We start from the raw sequence: 18,742 nt of genomic DNA, 5'->3' as shown, positions 1-18,742 counted from the left end.
AAAATGCAGCAAGCTCTAAAGAGCCTGACTTCTTCCCAATCTCCTGGAAGGATGTTCCAAGATCTACCAAGCACATTGTTAGGCTCACAATGCAGTCAAAGAAGGAACTTTGTTTTGTTAATTAATTTATTCTCAACTTTGCCTAGCAGACTATGCTGTGAATAGCTGTGGTGTCTGTCACTTTTGTTCCAAACTACCCAAATATTTTTTTTTTTTCTTTGAAACCTCCATTACTTGTCTTGTTCTAGGGGAGAGCTCAGAACAAGAACTTGTTTCTGTAAGAACTGCTTTCTTCCCAGGTAGAGCTGCTGTCCCAATAGGCAGAAAAAGTACCTCAGAAATCATGATGCAAAAGGTTCTGTCCTCATTTCAGGACTTGTTCCTAGCTTCATCCCCTTGTCTTTGTAAGTGGCAAAGGAAGATTAAAACCAAGTAAGAGAGTTTTGGCAGCACACAGAGATGCTGGCTTTAGGAAATGAGTCAGAGTATGAACAAGATCTTGCAACAGCACCTTGGGGCAACCACCTCCCAGCCGTCCTTCCTGGCCAACAGAGCATGAGGGAGTAGCTAGAACTGAGCAGCTGCTCATCATCTGGGATGGAACTGACACTGGAACTGGAGAGTCCTGCACAGCTCTCTCTAACAGCAGTGTTGGCCCCTTGCTCTGGCTCCTATGGGGGCTGAGATACCTTTCCCTTTGGAAGCAATGGCAGGGGTTCCTTTATTGAACTTTGTGTATTGGGATCGAAGCTGAAGGTTGTTGCTCCTTTATCTTCATGCAGACATGGCCACAGGACATCCTACCTGCTCAGGAAAGGGTGCAGAGTACTAATATCAACAGTGAGCCTTGCTTTGACTTTACTGCTCCTGTACTGCCAGCTGTGGCTTTACGCCACTGTGGTGGCCTCCAACAACAGGCCTGGAATGGGAGAAGGAGCAGACTTTAATCCAAAGCTGCCCTCTCCCCACCCAGGAGAGACAGGAGCAATGAAACATGCACTGCAAGCCCATGGCCTGCACTCCCTGCTTGCCTGAGCTGCAGGAACACCTGCCTCTGAGTGACAGAACAAAGTTCCAGGCAAGCAGGTGCAGACCAGGGCTGAGCCTCCAGCAGTGTGTTCTGCACTCTGGCTGTCTCCTGAAGCATTGCTACAGCTCTGCTGCACCCTTGGTGGGCTGGACACCTCAGAGGTGAGTCTGGCACAGTCCTGCTTGCAGTGAACGTGGGGCAGGTGCACAGTATTGAATATGTGCAGGGAGGTGTTGCACCAGGGCCACACTCACTGCCTTTCCTGCAGTGTTTACCACAGGACTTAGCTGGCTGCTGCCTAAAACACCTGAGCTGATCTCCAGTGACAGAAGCCATGTTAAAACTCAGGAGATCCCAGGACATAACAAAAAGGACACAAGGCCATGCTGTTTGGTGACCTCCCTACTACTTGTGGACACCAAGCCAGTAAAAGGTAAGTTGCCTCATTCCTGCTCTCAGTCCTTGGCCCCTGTACTGAGGCTGGAGCTCAGAGCAATCTGCACACCCATCCAAGGGCACTGTGCAGGAGCAGGTTTCTTCATGGCTGTTAAGCTGTAAATTCTTTGGAAAATGGCTGCATCTGTCTACACAGCATTTAGCATAATGAAGTCCTGCTCCTTGTTATGGTGCCAAGTCCTTCCCAATGCCTTTATAGCCTCACTGTCTTCCTTCCCAACTCCACAGAGTTGTGCAGCTGGAAAAACCTCATATTTCCCATGGCGGCTCCTTTATTTTTGTCTCAGGAACACAGTTAAGCCCCAGAAAATGTCTTGGGCATTTTCTTACAAAACTTGCTTGACCAAGTATGAAACATTTAACTGACCCATTTCCTTTTTTTTTTTTTTTTTTAATAAAATCAGTCAGCAGCCTGGGGCAATGGACAGTTGTAATTCTCACCCTGGTGGGTCAGAGATGCCACTGTGCTGCTCCCACGAGAGAACGGCTGGAAAGGTGACAGCTGTGTGACAACCTCACCCACAGAGCATTAAAAGCAGTTGAGAGTGTGCTACAATGGACTCAGGAGAAGACTGAATTCCCCTTTTTGCAGTTAAAAAAACCACCTGCCCCCACATTATGCAGCATGATGGAGTTGCATGAGCAAAGTTTGTCTGTGCTTAGGTCAGAGCTGAATGTCTGTGTGGGAACCTGCCCAGCACCCACCACTGTTCTCTGTGACAGTGGTCACACCACACCATCACTCATAATAGACAAAGGAAAAGTCCCAAAATCCTGTTTTGTTTGGATGCTTGTTCAGGCGTGCCAAGCTTCGATGGTTGATGTATTTCACAAACTTCATCGTTTCTTTGTCTCTATAAACTAAGGCCAAGCAGTTGTCCTCTGGATTCACTGTCAACAGCTAGAGGACACAAAGATAAGGAAAGAAAACAGTTTCACAAAAATAACTTTGATAAAATTCTTAAGGAAAAACAAAACAGTTTCAAAAGTCAGTTAGAACAAAGGACTGGCATTAGAAAATAATCTGTGACACTATTTTCATTTTAATACCCTTTACCTGAAGCAGTTATACATTAAGGGCTTCTGGACTTTGACTGCTCAGCACTGTCCTAGTACTGATACTGAATGGGACCCCAGTGAACAGCACTTTCCTGGACAAGTGTTATCCCTGCTACAGCCTTGTGTCCCTTCAAGGCAGGCTTCCCACACAGCCCTGGGTGCAGGTGCTGTGAGGCACTCTCAGGGCCCAGGTCTCATGCTTTAGGTAAACAGCAGCCTCTTGAAGCTGAGGCCAGAGCTTTGCCCAAAAGCAGTGACTGGGGCAAGGAGGCTCCAGTGCACTAGTGAGGACTCTCAGCATTATGCTGGCATTAGGACAAAGTGTAATTATGTCTCTCCACCCTAAACAGCTTTATTTGATTTTATCTGAGGTCCTTACCTCTTCATCTTCACCTTTAGCAATGTAGGAAGTAAAGCCACCATATTCAGGATCCCAGTCTTAAAATAGAAAAGAAAGATTCTTAGAAACCTCAGTGCTGTCCAGGAGGTGCCATTTTTTCACCCCACTCCCCAGAGTTACTGGACACAGGGTAAGTATTTACCTCCTGCCAGTCTATTTGTTTTCTTCTGTTCAGAAACAACTTGAAGCAAATGTACTGGATTTCCCTTTTACGGTAGATGGGCTATTTAAAGTTGTTTGGTGCACTGCTCCTCACCTGTAGAACAGTTCTGCCCTAGCAGATATGCCAAAGGATTTCAATCAGCTGTACATTCTGGACTCATCTGGTCTAAAATGCTTGTGTTTAGATTTTTTACCACTATTTAACTAGCAATCAACCCAAAATGCCTAGGTATGCCTAAAGTAACTTTTGAAAACGCTGGGCCTTGTGTATTGGAGGTGTAGTGATAATTGTGATGTGCAAAGGGGTGGAACACTCGTGGGTGTTGTGGCCGCCTGTCCCTCCAGCGTGCCCAGAGCCGTTGCTGAGCAGGGGAAAGGCCTGGGAGGCTCAGCCTTTCCCTCTGCCCAAGCGCCACCTCCTGGCGCAAGCGGGAAGGGCCAGAGATGATTCCAAGGCCACAATCCCAACCTTTGCATGAGGACTACTGAAACAGCGTTTATGCCCAAGTGAGGACGAGGACAAAGTCTACAGACACCTTCTAGGTAAGAAAAAGCAGGGAAATTTTGGCTGTTTTAGCACTGCTGAGAACTCGGAAGTCATTCCTTTATGCAAACCTTGTAAAAGAAGAGTCTGACATCTCTCTCTCATCCACTCACCTTCACAGCCACAGAAGAAGAGCAGGTCAAGAGCAAATTCTGTGGCTTGAGAGTCATGGACCAGAGTGTAGTGCCCGTGGGTCCAGCGCCGCAGCTCCCCCGCACACACAGGGCTGCCCGAGCCTAGGAGAGGGCACAAACACCAGGGAGAGCCATGAAACCACAGCAGCTGAGCTCAGGCAGAGCCATGAAACCACAGCAGCTGAGCTCAAAGCGTGTGAGGAGCTCAGTGATCCCACACCACTGTGAAATTGTCTGCTGGCCCCAGTGAAAAAGGGTAAAACCACATATCACATGTCAGTATCTTTCCTAGAGGAGACTCTAGGTTAGGTACTTTGAACAATGTGTAGGAGTGGGACCAAGATTTGCTCCATACATCCTCTGCTCCTGGTAACTATTCTGGTGGGATTTTTTTCAGTAGGACTTGGGTTTTTTTAAACCTTTTATTTCAGTGTCCGGGAACTTGTCTGACTTAGTGCAGGATGAGCACTTTCAAAAAGTCTACCTTTAAACTTCAGAGCCACTAGTTTTAAATAAACATCACCAATCAAAATCCAAAATAAATCTAATCTTTGATAGTGTCACTGCTGACAACTAAATTCAGCTAATGTATTTTAGGCTGACAGTGTTTTCTGAAAGCTTGAATGCTAGTTTTAGGTATCAATTTTCTAATTCTAAAATTGTTTTACTTCTGACCTTCTCACATTTCTGTTTTGGATTTATTATCTCATAAAAGAATATGCTTTATATGAAGCAGGGGTATGTGGATGTAGAAACCACATAACTATTGACAAAAGATTAACAGTCCCCCCAAAAGTCCCACCCTTAGGACTTATGTCTGTTCAAAATGGTATCTTCAAATTAGTCATTGATTTACTCCAAATTCTTTTGCAATAGTCACTGATTTCAGATAATCAGTCTAAAATGCTTCAAGTCCCACATTTGTGCTGGTGCCTTGTGCTGGTTGCAGTACAAGGTGAAACCCTAGTTCCATGAATATCACTGGGAATTAAGTTTGAATCCTTTCACACTGCTGCTGCTCTACTCACTGCTCTGTGTCTCACTGTCCTGTGCTTCAGGGCTGCTCTCAGGCTGGTGTGGCTGATGGGAATTGCCATTAACTGGTTGTTCAGCCTCTTCCTGCTCAGGTTTGGGACTGCTGTGCCCACTGGTGTCTGCTGCTTGTCCCTCCCCAGCGTCTTCATCCTCATCAGAGGGAGCCAGGAAGTGCAGTTTTAGGCCAGTGAAGTTGGAAAGCAGTAAAAATAAGGCCTCAGAGCGCAGCAGCTGCAGGAATTTCTTCAGGGTGTCTGGGAGGCTGTCTTCCTCTGCTGCCTCATAGAGTCTGAAAGACAGCACATGTATCTCCTTGTGGGAGAGCCAACAAGGACCACATCTAAATGGATAGCACTGATCAGTGCAGCCTCATGGCAGCTCCTGCTCAGCCTGATGACCAGGTGCAGTGTGCTGTCATTCCCCACCTTTTATTGGCTGGCCCCCGACTACTCCACTGGATCTCTTTGTTCTCCAATGCTTCACATAGTAGTTGGTATTTCTCTTTCTAGGAGAAAGAGATGCAGAAATGTTAACATTTAGCTCCCAAGAAAACAAAGTTGAAGACAAGTGTTTTATTTCTGCTGAGTCCCGATGCAGCAGTGCACAGGCAGTCAGAGGGGATCACTCCACAGAATCAGAGTGGTTGAGGTTGGAAAGGGCCTCTGGAGGTCACCTGGTCCATTCTCCTTTAGGTGTGAAACTTAGAAGGTGTTTTGTTTTAATGGATGTGCCAGAAAGCCCTTTCCCAGCCTTCATGCCATGTGGTACCTGCCAGCCCTCTGACCAGCTCTGGTAGATCACATCAAAGTGAACCACTAGGCTCACCTTAAGAAAGTCTTTCAGGAGAATTTCTGATCGCTCCTCAAATTCCTCCTGGATTTGAGCTTGGGAGTCCAGGTCCAAATAAACTTGATTGATCCACTCATACAATATTTCATGCTGGAAGGGAAATGGATTAGAACACTGAATTTTGAGAAGTGAAGAAGATTCCCCAATTCTCCCTACCAAGCTAGCAACAGAGCTGGATTCCTACACACAAACACACTCCACTGCCTTATTTCACTGCACCACAGGTATTCACCACATTCTCTGAAATACTGTAGGTATGTAAAACATACAAAGATAATACGAAAGAAACTGGATACAAATTTATTAACACGAAATGAAAAGGAGACTGGGATAAAGATTAAAGCATCCCCAGTGCATTGATGCATTCCCTAACAGGTATGACAAGAACAGGACAGAGACAGAAAGGCAGATATGCAGATGTAGGCTTGTTACTCACATCACAGGGGATGTGTGGGCTCCTGGCCAAGGGGGCTTCAATGTGCCGTGCAGGCCTGGCCACGGAGGGGCCGTGGAACCAACCGCTCACAGACAGACGGCACTTCTGTGACAGAACCTCTGACACCTGCAATGACAGGGACAGCACTACTGTCACACAGGGACAGCTGGAACGGGCACTCACTGTCACACAGGGACCAGCTGGAACAGGCACTGTCACACAGGGATGGCTGGAACAGGCACTCACTGTCACACAGGGACAGCTGGAACGGGCACTCACTGTCACACAGGGATGGCTGGAACAGGCACTCACTGTCACACAGGGACCAGCTGGAACAGGCACTGTCACACAGGGATGGCTGGAACAGGCACTCACTGTCACACAGGGACAGCTGGAACGGGCACTCACTGTCACACAGGGACAGCTGGAACGGGCACTCACTGTCACACAGGGACAGCACTCACTGTCACACAGGGACCAGCTGGAACAGGCACTCACTGTCACACAGGGACAGCACTCACTGTCATACAGGGACAGCTGGAACAGGCACCACACAAACTGCTGACAGGAAATGGACTTGGCTCCAGAGAGCCCACTGCATACACAGAAATGTCAGACAGGCCTAGACCAGGACAGATTGTCAGAGACAGCCCTATTGTCCTGAAGTCCATTGCAGGGTTCCAGAATTCCAGTCTAAGCTTTTACTCCAAGCTCACAGAGAATCCATTCTCTCTCTTCTTCTGAGACCTTTGAGTAATGGATTTTAAAGACAAAATTAAATCACTATCTGAAAACAATCAGGGCAGTGACCAAGTAGATGCTGCTCTTAATTAACATTTCTAAGAGATAAGTGACACAGAAATAACCCCCTAAGTGGCCTAGGTCAAGACATGCCCAACCTATATCACTGATCATCTTCCTTTCCAGCCTTCTGCTCTCTGGCCCTGTTTGATAGTCCCTGGTACTCTCAGGTACACAGGAGTGTCAGATTTCAGTCAGGTGTTTGTGCCATGCAGATCCCCAAATTATTCGTTCTGTTCCCAGGCCTTTTTCTGACAAGTGTCACAGAGTACTCCTTAACTGTATCAGCATTTCAGCTGCAGGGCACTGCACCGTGTCTGTGTCACTGAGGGGGTACAGCCAGATCTGCACAGTGCCCTTGCACTGTTGGCAAGGTGATGGATGGCCTGAGGAGCTCTTCTGGAGCAAAGTCATGACCACCACATCAAAAATGTGAGCTAGCTTAAAACAAACTAACAACAGAAACAAGTGAGAGCTAAATTCACAGCAGTGGCTTGCCAGGATAGTAACACAAAATAGAAATGGAAATTTTTCTTTCTCAGGATGATGCAGCTAGACTGATGGTTTAAATTTGGCTTTGTTGCTTCTTGTCCTCCTTCAAGGCTCTCTAGCACACAGCACTTAGCACAAGTATCCACTCTACCCACAGTTCTTCTCCCTCCCAATCAGGACTGTAATAACACACAGAATGAATAACCACAGCAATGGGGATTAAAAAATTATCAAGAGACACCTCCTTGCCTGGTGGAAAGAGACTGGAGACACTTCAAAGAAAACCAGGGTGTTCCATGAAGGCACTAATGACTTGGTGATCTGCTGTGGCTGAAAGTGTTCTGAGGAAGAAAACACATTCTGGTTAAGACATGAACTGGGACTTCTCTCTGACAACATGATTCTGTGACTGGTGGGACACCTGGGCACAGGCATGGAGCTCAGAGGAATCAGTGCACCTCTGCATGGACACAGGGAGTTGGGGCTGTTCAGCTTGGAGAAGAAAGGTTCTGGGGCAACATAAATCCTCTTCCAGGGCCACAAGGAGCTACCAAGAGTGCTGCAGAAGGACTTGGGACAGACAAGGGCATGGAATAACAGAACAAGGGGGAATGGCTTCAAACAAAGGGTGTGTTTATATTAGCTTTAAGAAAGGAATTCTTTACTATGAGCAGTGATGCACTGGCACAGGTTGCCCAGAGAATCTGTGGATGCCCCATCCTAGAAATGCTCAATGGGGTCTGCAGCATCCTGGTCTAGTAGACCATGTCCCTGCCTACAGCAGGCAGGCTGGAACAAGATGACCTTTAAGATCTCTTCCAACCCAAACCATTCAGTGGTTCTGCTGCTGGAAAGGGAAGTTATTGTCATCAGTCTGGAGTTCTAAGCACTGGCATTGCTTCCATCTTTCCTCTGCTCTTGATCCTTCCACAAGTTTGTCTGCTGTTGCCTGTTAGCAGTGTCTGCAAAGCCTGCTACAGCCCATCCCTAAGGGGCACACTTTACTCATACATCAGCTTCTCTGAACAAAGGAACAACTCTTTATCTCCTTTCTACTGTCTGAGGTGAGAATTGCTGCAAGGGGCACATGAGCTTCGCTCTTCCATCCACCCGAGGCTGAGCTTGGAGCTTTTACCATCTGTGCTGTACAGATCCAACGTTCCCCCATCACTTTTCTCCCAGGGTGGGACGAGGTACAGGATGAAGGCGATTCTGCGACCTTCCAGCTCATCATCGTGGCACAGCAACACATCTGCAATCACACACGTTTTGCTGCTGTAGCATCTTTCAGTACATGCATGATTCATTCCAACAACTGCTTCCCAGTTTTGTCCCCACAAGGATGTAACAAGAAAAAACATGATCTTTACAAGAACTGCATTTTCACTCATCAGCATCACCAGCCTGAGATCTACAAGATTCACTTCTGTGGAACTACAATTGACAGATCACGCCATTCTGAAGGTACAGGCAGTATACACCAGCAACACTTTTATCATCATTTGTAGTTCATTTTCAGACACTGTTTTGCTGCTGACAGCCTCTGGGACCCTCTGTAACTAGAATAAAATTAGTCGTTCTATAGCCATTTTTTTCCCTACACATACATAGAAGCTTTAGGGAAAGAATCACTTATAGACTGACCAGTATATTCATATTTAGCACAGGATATGTCAATAGTTGGCTCCAGCTCTATCTGGGTCACAGCAGAAAGCCACACTTGGAATTCTTCACACAGAGCATGCCTGGGAAGGTAAACACACAAGTGAGTGTCCTCCTATGTTATAAAACATATCATCATAGACTAAACTAATTTATTGCCTCCCGGCCAACTGTTTAAACAGTTACAGGTGCTGTTGCTGTTAGTGACAGTGTGTTTCTGTAGAACCACACAGGTGCTAGCCAGGAAAACAGCCCAGTGCTCACAGCACTGCTGGCAATAACCAGCAGCAAGCATGCAACCAGTCGGAAGGGGCACCGGGAAGCGTTTCAGAAGTGACAGATGCAGGAGAGCTGACTATGGGTGAAAACTGAACAGACTTCAGTGCCCATGGGGCAAGCACAGAGCAGATTCAGCGCTCCAGGGCCGGTTTTTGGCCCGAGTATGGGGCAGAAGGCGACCACGCCGCGGGCCCACCCCGGAATCGCCTTCCCTGTGGAGCCACCACAGAGCGGGGCAGAGCCCCGAGCCCGCTTTACCTCAGGGCAGCGACGTGGGGCTCCGGGCTTGCCCCCAGCTCCTCGGACTGCGGCGGCCCATGGAAGAGAAGAAGGGACGGGGTTAGGGTGGCTCGGCTGGGAGCAGCTCGGCCCGGCCCGGCTCAGCTCGGCCCCGGGCCCACCTGCTGCAGCGAGAGGAGGTCGTTGCGCCGCCCGCGGAAATCGAGACCCAGCAGTTCATCCCGCAGCGCCTCCGCGAAAGCCGAGCCCGCCAGAAAACCGGGAATGACACCGTGCCGGAACGGGGCCGGCTCCAGCACCACCGCATCTGCGAGGGAAAAGCCATCGGTGAGGGGCGGGCAGCCGCGCCATGCCGTACCGTGCCGGAGCCGCTCCCCGCGGGCCCGGCCGGGCCGTACCGTGCCGGAGCCGCTCCCCGCGGGCCCGGCCGGGCCGTACCGTGCCGGAGCCGCTCCCCGCGGGCCCAGGCCGCCCCTGCGCGCTCCCGCAGCGCCGCGTCCCCGAGGGCCGCGCAGAGCTCCGCGCGCGCCTCGCGCCTCCCGCGCTTCGCCGCCGCCGGCGCTGCCGCTCCGCGACGCTTGGTGGCCATGGTGCCGTCCGGCCGGACTACAATTCCCTGCGGTCCCCGCGCTTCGCCCACGGTGGCCAATCGGATCGCGCGGGGGCGGGACGGGAAGCCGTTGGCCAATGAGCGAGAAGAGGCGGGGCGAAGCGCGGCGGGTCCCAGCAGGCGGCGCGCGGCGCTGAGGGCTGGGCGGGTGTTAATGGCGGACGGCGCTCCCGCCGCCCAGCAGTGACTGACCGCTCCCGCCGCCCGCTCCCGCCGCCTCTCGCCATGTCCGTGGTGCCGCCCAACCGCTCGCAGACCGGCTGGCCCCGCGGGGTGAACCAGTTCGGGAACAAGTACATCCAGCAGACGAAGCCGCTCACGCTGGAAAGGACCATCAACCTGTGAGCGCCGCCTCGGGCCTGCCCGGCTCTGCCCCCTCCCGTCCCGCCCCGCTGCCGAGCTCGGCCCCGCTCCCTCAGCGGCTCCGCGGGGTTTTCCCTCAGTGCCCGCCCTGCGAGGTCCGGAGGGTCCCGGGGCACAGCGGCGGCAGAGCCCGAGTGCTGATGGGGTTCCGCCCCCCTCACAGGGCTGAGCCGCGCTGAGGGTACCGGGGTAGGGAGGATGCCGAGGGCTTGCCGGCCTTGGTGGCAGTGTGGAATATTCGGTGTAAAGGTTTTAGTGTTTAGAAACAGCGTCTGGCTCGGGAGGTGTGAACCCCAGGTATCACAGGCAAGGTTTAGGTGTGGTGAGCATCACAGATATTTTCGTGCTCTCATAGGCATCCATAAAGGCAGCAGACAGAGACGGGGATTTTTCTTGGTCTCGCTGGGATTTGGGCTGACCGTGGGCAGTCAGTAGGATGTGGTTGGATGTGCCTGGTGTTTGTAAACTCTCTGGTACAGGTGTTGGAGTTAAAATCCAGAGTGTTTCCTACCACAGATAATCGTCATAGATACAAACTACTACTAATAAGTATTAATATATTTTTTATGAGAAGTCATATATTTTTGCTTCTTCTTGTAAATCTGGTAGATTTCAGATGCGTTCTTTACTAAGTGCATATGTCAATTTGCAAAAACCAGCAAATGTTAGCTGCAACAGTCACTATTCAATTTTAGCTGTTAATCACTGACACTTTTGTGTTCTTTTGGTGTAACTGAGTTTATTCAGAGTCACGTGAAAATTCAAATATGAACTTTAGAAATTGGAATATTTCTATTGAGTTTCAGAAGCAAAGACTCATCATGAAGCTGTGTTACCAGCAGCATTTTTTTTAAGTCAGGGCTGAGGGTTTTGATGTACAGACTAATGCACCCACATTAGTATAGTATTGATTAGCATAATAGGTTATTATTAAAGCCATTTGTGTATCTAAAAATGGAAATGAAGGGAAAAAGAAATGTAGATGGTTTTAAACTATAAGTGAAAGTAGGGGATTTGTTAGTAAATGAACCTGTGGTTTGGAACCTGGTTGTTTTGGCTCACTTGTCTACATGAGAAAAGGCTCTGACAATGGTAACTGACTTGTTATTTTAACAGCTGTAAAACATGAGGTGAATTGGAGGAGGAGGAGGGCTGGAATTTGAGGGGAGAAGAGTGTATGCTACTAATGTTTGGGGAAAGAATCCATACCAAGAAGCATTTCCAGGAAAACATCAGTCATTCATTCTGTTAATTCAGTTGCTGTGTGCCACAAGTCAGTAAACCATGGTGATAACTCATCACTGCTCTGCCCAGAACCATTTTCTTCTCCCTTTTGACTTGGCTGAGTGATTCTGTCTTTCCTCCAGGTCTCCTGCTATCAGACCTCTCTGTTACATGGATTTAATTGTACAATAACACTCTCCTGTTGCCTTCTGTGCTGTCTTGGACTGATCCATTTCTTGCCTAACCTTTCCTTCCTTTCTGTTTTCAGTCCCTCTTACCTGGAGAAATCACCGAGTTTCCGCTGCAGTGTCACAGGAGTGCAGGGCCCTGCACCAGCTCACAGAGGGATCTGCTCACACTCCTGATCCTACCCCAGGCTCCCAACCCTGCACTCAGAAACTCAGCATTTCTCCTCTTCTGTGATCCACATGTCTGATTTCCCACTTCAAAACAAAACCACTTCTGACAGTTTAGTTCTCAGGCTCTCATGACATCTGCAGAAGAAAACCTGCAGTCCTGTGCAGTTTTCCTTCCCAGCAGAGCTTTTTCTCCAGCCTCTTTTCCAGCTCCTTTCAGAGCATTGCCCTGCAGTGTGGAGATCAAAGAGGGTGGCTGTTGAATGACTGTTGGTTCTGTGCTTCTTTTCCTTCTTTTGAGCCTGCACCAGGCTAGAGTGCAGCTCAACAGGACTGTCTGTGTTTGTGTGTTCCACAGTGCAGCTCTCCCTGGGACAGGGGCCTGATAAACCACAAAAAAGATTTTAGCCCTGCACTGTGACTTACCCATCAGGCAGTGAAGGGTCTGCCTCAGACTAGACGCTGTGTCATGGGGATTTAAAGTTAAATTCCTTGCTATGCAGTAACATTTTTTCTCCTCCTCACAGGTATCCCCTGACAAATTACACGTTTGGCACCAAGGAGCCCCTCTATGAGAAGGACAGTTCTGTGGCAGCTCGGTTCCAGCGCATGAGGGAGGAGTTTGACAAGATTGGCATGAGGCGGACGGTGGAAGGAGTTCTGATTGTGCATGAGCACAGGCTGCCCCACGTGCTCTTACTGCAGCTGGGTACAACTTTTTTCAAACTGTAAGTGTCTGTTTCCTAAGTGTAACTTCAGTTTATTGTCACACACCACTAGACGTGGGCTGGAGGTTAAACTGTGGCCAGCCGCTCAATGGGATTAATTGCTTGTAAAGACTTAGTCTGGAAAGTATATTTTGAATGGTGGTGTTTTAATCTAAAGTGTGTTTGACTCTGCCTGTGAGGGGGATGATTTAGTTTGGAACTGACTGGGAATCTTAGTTACAGTGCATCACTATAGTAAAATCTTGTTTAAAACTCATTATCAGCAGTTGGTGTGTTGTACTTGCATTGTAATAGCTGTTATGCTTCAGTAGCTTATGCTGTTCCCCTAAGAATGGGCAGGTGGAGGCCAAGGACTAACCCCCTGAAAATGCAGAATGATACCTGTTTACAAACTGATGGCTGAGCTGGGATAGCAAGAAGGGTAGGCATCTAAACTTGAGAAAATTGCTTCAGTTCATCTCATAGTTATCACAGCCAGGGTGAAGTTTTAGTTTTGAATACAGTTGTTGTGATGGTGGTGATTTTGTTTTTTAAACTAGATGGCCTTGACTTGTCTCATGTTACGTGCTTGTGTTCTTGTTCTAACATTTTATATTGTTCTCAATTTTGTGTGTGTGTTAAGTCTAATTTTACATCTAGATTCATTTTTGACATCTTGATTTGAAGGGCTGTTGCAGACAAACTAGGCAAGACTGTAAATGATTTGCAAAATGCTGTAATGACTGTAATGGTGAAAATGAATAATCCTGCATCATTTTCCCACATGAGTTTTATTTTCTTCTTTCTGTATGTTTCAGTGAGTGCTGGTTTTGTGATAAGAACAAATACAGGCAGTATTTGCAGCCCTTCAGCTTCTGGTTATTGTTGTTAAAACTTTACCCTACAAGGGTCAGAGTGATTATCATGTGTATTGTTACAGTTTGTCCTGCTGAACTGAAAGTATTTTATGCAGTGGTTATTTTTGAGGGACATAAATAGCCATTTTAGTTTCAGTTTTAGTGAAAGCTATGCTGCTGTCTTGAAATTCAGCAAAGCTACTAGTTCTGGAACTTCTGACTTAAGAGCCATAAGTGAATTTGTAACTCCCTGCCTGGAAGCACACTGGAACTTTCCTGTGAAGATTGGTAAATGCAATAAAATAACTTTGGCTTTCATCACTGATTATTTTAACAGACCTGGTGGTGAACTCAATCCAGGAGAAGATGAGGTAGAAGGGCTCAAACGCTTAATGACAGAGGTCTGTTTGCTTTCATTATGTTGCTGTAGCAGAATGTTGCATTGTTTTAGAATTACCAGAATAAGCTAAAGCATTAGAGTAGTTTTCTTACCACTGTTGTTATTTTGTTGCTTTTGTGATGTTCTCAGGTAGTTAACAAATAAAGCAGTCAAGGTTTCATTTATCTGCATCATGAGTGTGGCTGACTCCTACCTGCTGCTCAAGTCCTGTGTTCATTTGCAGCTTTGCTTTCTGACTGGCTTCAGGCAAGTGAGTGTAGAGATGAGCAATAAGATATGTTGTGGAGGACAACTGATGGGGACTTGCCTTTGACATAGTCCTCCCAATGCACCATTTTCTCCAAGTAGCTAAATTAATGCTGCTAGGTAATGTAAAAATGCATTTCATTCTTCCCATTGGTCTGATAGGACTCAGTCCAGCTGAGTACAGCATAGATTTTGAAAAGCTTTCTAGAGTGCCCTTGTCCTACCAGGTGAGGCTTTTACTAAAAAATCTCACTTCATGCAAAAATACTTTACAATCCTATTGAAAGCTGTCTCAGAGCAGTTATGAACTACATCAGACACATATTACAGCAAGTCTTTGTGCTTCCAGTATGTGTTTGCTAAAACAATTTCCTTGAGGTGGTTTGAGGTCTGATTAGTACTGGATGTTTGATAGATACTGGGTCGTCAGGATGGTGTTCAGCAAGACTGGGTGATTGATGACTGCATTGGCAACTGGTGGAGACCAAACTTTGAACCTCCCCAGGTGAGTACTCCTGTGGGCTTCCATCTCCTTTGCTCAAGTTCTGTCTGTACTTTTAAAACCCTTCAACCTTTCACATGGGCTTCTTGAGTATCTGCTGCATGAGCAGTTAGTTTTTCTGGGTTTTGTCTATTTCATTTCCTTTCTGTCACTGAAGAGAAACTACAGACTTTTTTAAACTGGAAACTCCTGTCTCCCTTCTCACACCTGTCCAGATGGATGAGAAACCACTGGATGTAGTAGCTTCCAGTTCTATGCTGAGACATATGTACCATTTAAATTCCTTTTGTAGCCACAGTGGAGACTCTAGCACTGCTTATGGAACAGCTGCCCTAGTCTCATTACCCTGTTTCTAAGGGTTTTAATATTGAAGATCCTTGCTTAGTTTGTTTTCATGCATTTCTATTTTATTGAGTTGTTTTAACTGCTTGTGATATTGGTGTCACTTCAGAGCCTGTCAATAGTTGTGACAGCAACAGCATTTCTTTCTAAAATACTTTCTTAGGAAAATGGTTTTCTTTATTTGATGCCATGAAAGAACAATATATGACACAGTGAAAGCTTGTACAGGGCTTGATAATTTATTTACTTAAGATTACACAATGTTTTCAAAGCTCTGTACAACTGATTTTTACCATTTTTCTTCTAGTACCCATATATCCCAGCTCATATTACAAAGCCAAAAGAACACAAAAAGCTTTTTTTGGTCCAGCTTCAAGAAAAGGGTAAGTGTTTGTACTTGTGACAATGTTTAAATGCTTGCATTTCACTCAAGGAAAACAAAGTTTTGATTGTGTTTGTTATGGTATTTTATACCAAGATGTGTATGCTTGCAGTTGTTTGTGGTTGATCACTAACAAAGTTAGATGCTGGTATCTGTTTTGAAGGTAGATGATCCTTTAAACATGAGTTCCTAGTAAATTTTCATTTCTGCTCCTGCATCAGTCTGTGTACAGCATGTGAATCCCACATTTAACTAGAAAAGCAATAAACCTGCTTGAGTGCTCCATGTAGTGAATTTGTTTTGAGGTCTGTGGGGGATGATGATACCTTGGCTGAATGTGTGCTGGTTTTTCTGATTAATCAACTTGTATTTGTTTGTAGCTTTGTTTGCAGTCCCCAAAAATTACAAGCTGGTTGCTGCACCATTGTTTGAGCTCTATGACAATGCACCAGGATATGGCCCTATTATTTCCAGCCTTCCTCAGCTTTTGAGCAGGTATGTTGTATTTGTATGGTGGTTCTTGTGAACACGTTTTCTGTGGGACACCAGAGCAAGGCAAGGTGCTACAGAATCCAGCTTGAAAAGGTGACATCTGTCCCAAAGATTCTGCTTCAGATGAGCTGGATGGACACTTTGGAGGCACTGATCACAACTGGCTAGCACCAAAGTCCTACCTAGCAGTTGTAGCTAAGGAAGATGTGGAAGACAGTGAGGATGAGACTGTGCACAGACTGAGGAACAGCTTCTTGGAGCTGTTGGGGACAGCTGGAGAGTTAAAGTCAGGATGTGAGTTTGAAGCACTGAGTTAGGTATGCATGTTATCACAGCTTTGTGCTGGTTAAATGTGGTGGTTTTTTTACACTCTCTAGTGGAGTTAATGAAGTGCAGCATCTTTCTGACACAAATATCTGTAGGGACAGCTGTATATTTTTCCTTTATATTGCATTGTATACATGCCTTGACTTTCTCTCCTGGAAATGACTTGTGGCTCGTCTCTGCAGAGCTCACTATTCCCACTGGTCTCTTACTTGACAGAATGTTCAGGCATGCCAGGAGTTCCACAGCCTGCCAGCTCTTCCTCAGGGAAGTAGTTCTATCACCTACCTACTATGATGAGAAATGTTAGCACTGGTGTTGCCCATAATATTCTTGTTTCCTGCTCAGTATTTTTCTCTCTAGCCCAAATTTTGGGTTCCCTTCCTCTAAAGACAGCAGGTACTTTCCTCTTGAGTACCAGCAAAACACTGTCTGCTCTGCAGGTTGGGTAGTGGTGCAACAGACACATCCAAAGGCTGGGCATCTGCAAGCTGAGATGGATGCTTGCCTCCACATTTACTTATGAAACTTAGCTGGGAAAAATTCTCTCTTCGCTATGTCTGTATGCTCCCCTTGGTACATGTAAGGTTGGCCTAGCAGCAGAAATCCTGCAAAAGAGTTGCTGATAGAGGAATGTAGCTCTCACTGTGATTTATGTATCTATGAACCTGTTTTAGGAGATCAAATGTTAATAATTAGTTCTTCTGCAACCATAAGAGACAGTTGTGCAATGCTAGAGTAGGATTGGCTGTTAAAAATTATGTATATACTGCTATACTGTAAAACTGTCTTATTAAAAAATGTACTTTTGTCCTGTCAGGTGGAGGCTTATCCAGAGCAGAAACAAAACATTTGCTTATTCATTCAAAAATACCCTTAAAAAATAATAAAAACTCCTCACTTGGTATAATCCTTTTAATTTTAGGTTCAACTTTATTTACAACTGAATTCCTATGTACCTGAAGACTCCAGTAGAAGAAGCCGTCTCTGTGAGCACAGCTTTGAACTGTAGAGACACGAATATGTGTGACACAAGGATTTTTTAAAGTAATTCTGTTCCTGAAGGCCACTAAACATTCTGTGGTATGAACAGAGAAGTGAATCTCAACTGTTTAGCTAGAGAGATGGCAATGGGCTACCAGTGTTATAATCCCTTTTCATTGTAATACTCACCAAATTTTTGTTTTGTACAACATTAAACAATATGGTTAAGATTCTGTTTGACTTGGGTTTGGTTTGGTTTTTGTTGTTGTTTGTTTCATTGTGGGTTTTTTTAAGTTTTTTTAAGTTCTTTTTTCCCCTTCTGTTTATTAGTTGTTTTATTTTTCCTTATTGTCTCTTACTTTTAGATGCATATTTTAAACTTTATTACTTTTCTTCAGGAATACAGATGATCTTGGAATGAGGAGCTAAGCCATTCAGGGCCAATTCAGATGCTGTGATCTTTATCCCTGAGCAGTGAATATCCCTAGGATCAGGGAGAATGGAAATAGCTTAAGTGGGTTCAATATTGTTTTGAGTCTTAATTAACTTGGAGATCAGAACTGCTTTTTTGAGGGAGAATGAGTACTTAAAGGCAAATGTAGCCTTCACCCTTTTTACCAGAACTGATCTGTTTGTACAGGGCTTGGAGGAGATGCAGCAGCATGCATCCGTTCCTTCAGTGCCCCCTTAAGACAGTAACAACCCCAAAAATTCTGTTGGACTGGTCTGAGATACAGTTAAAATAGGGGAAGTGAAGTTAATTTTGTATATTTTTCTTTAGCTATGGGACAGAGTTTGGGTCATGCTGAAACACTTAGCCAATGCCACATGCAAGTAGTTCCATGTTACACTGTCCTGTGCTGTCTCATCCTACAAGGGATACCCACACTTTCGCTTTTTCCCAACATTTCAGTTTCTTGTAGGCAGTAAATATCAATCTTTCTAATTCTGGGGTTTTTACATGCTTGGCTAAACATAAAGTCTAGTTGGATGTGACACTTCCCAATGCTTTTACTCTTCCATGATTTTGCTTAATGAGTCTTTAAAGGCTTTGTTTCCAAGTTCTGCCTCTGATCAGAAGATGCAGTGTTGCTTGTGCACTGTCCTTTTATGAAGGCAGGGTTGGAGAGTGCCAGCTGCCAAGAGAACTGAGTCTTGCCAAAGTGCTTGGCTCTGCTGCCATCTGCACTGGGAAGCAATGTACAGAACAATCCTGACAGCTTGGTGCTCTGGTCAAATTGAAGCTGTGCAGTATGGCAAATGTACTGCAAAATGCTGGGAAAGGTAGTGCAAGGGCTGTTCACTTTGGTCCTGTGGATGGAAGGCCCAGACAGATGGTGAGTAGAATGTATGGTTTCTTAGCTGCCAGCAAGG

General features: G+C 46.2%; 2 protein-coding genes across 2 annotated transcripts; one reads left to right on the top strand and one right to left on the bottom strand.

Moving 5' to 3' along the window:
* Positions 1–1,773: 1,773 nt before the first annotated feature.
* Positions 1,774–10,168, bottom strand: OGFOD1 (2-oxoglutarate and iron dependent oxygenase domain containing 1). The gene is made up of 13 exons (XM_058813812.1): positions 10,018–10,168; positions 9,741–9,886; positions 9,598–9,644; positions 9,043–9,143; positions 8,534–8,650; positions 7,648–7,739; positions 6,106–6,231; positions 5,646–5,759; positions 5,246–5,325; positions 4,814–5,109; positions 3,765–3,887; positions 2,925–2,983; positions 1,774–2,387 (listed from the first exon to the last, which is right to left on the bottom strand). The coding sequence occupies exons 1-13, from the start codon at positions 10,166–10,168 to the stop codon at positions 2,226–2,228; spliced, it is 1,614 nt and encodes a 537-aa protein (XP_058669795.1). The 3' UTR covers positions 1,774–2,225.
* A 138-nt stretch (positions 10,169–10,306) lies between these two features.
* On the top strand, positions 10,307–17,601 carry NUDT21 (nudix hydrolase 21). The gene is made up of 7 exons (XM_058813607.1): positions 10,307–10,530; positions 12,660–12,860; positions 14,034–14,097; positions 14,758–14,847; positions 15,494–15,569; positions 15,949–16,063; positions 17,310–17,601. Exons 1-7 carry the CDS (start codon positions 10,415–10,417, stop codon positions 17,329–17,331), a joined length of 684 nt encoding a protein of 227 aa, XP_058669590.1. The 5' UTR covers positions 10,307–10,414; the 3' UTR covers positions 17,332–17,601.
* Positions 17,602–18,742: the final 1,141 nt, after the last annotated feature.

Source organism: Ammospiza caudacuta, chromosome 13, assembly GCF_027887145.1.
Source record: "Ammospiza caudacuta isolate bAmmCau1 chromosome 13, bAmmCau1.pri, whole genome shotgun sequence".
NCBI classification, from domain to species: Eukaryota; Metazoa; Chordata; class Aves; order Passeriformes; family Passerellidae; genus Ammospiza; species Ammospiza caudacuta.
The sequence above is the reverse complement of the archived record's forward strand: the minus strand, read 5'-3'. Positions and strand labels throughout refer to the sequence as shown.

Bases quoted from the DNA above. Each gene is read 5' to 3' on its own strand.
- OGFOD1 (XM_058813812.1), bottom strand. From the start codon at position 10,168: ATGGCCACCAAGCGTCGCGGAGCGGCAGCGCCGGCGGCGGCGAAGCGC. The intron at 9,144-9,597 runs GTAAAGCGGGCT...TTACCTTCCCAG, and splicing joins CCCCACGTCGCTGCCCTGAG to GCATGCTCTGTGTGAAGAAT. The intron at 5,110-5,245 runs GTGGGGAATGAC...GCTGTCTTTCAG, and splicing joins CGGGGGCCAGCCAATAAAAG to ACTCTATGAGGCAGCAGAGG.
- NUDT21 (XM_058813607.1), top strand. From the start codon at position 10,415: ATGTCCGTGGTGCCGCCCAACCGCTCGCAGACCGGCTGGCCCCGCGGG. The intron at 15,570-15,948 runs GTAAGTGTTTGT...ATTTGTTTGTAG, and splicing joins GGTCCAGCTTCAAGAAAAGG to CTTTGTTTGCAGTCCCCAAA. The intron at 16,064-17,309 runs GTATGTTGTATT...TTTTAATTTTAG, and splicing joins CTTCCTCAGCTTTTGAGCAG to GTTCAACTTTATTTACAACT.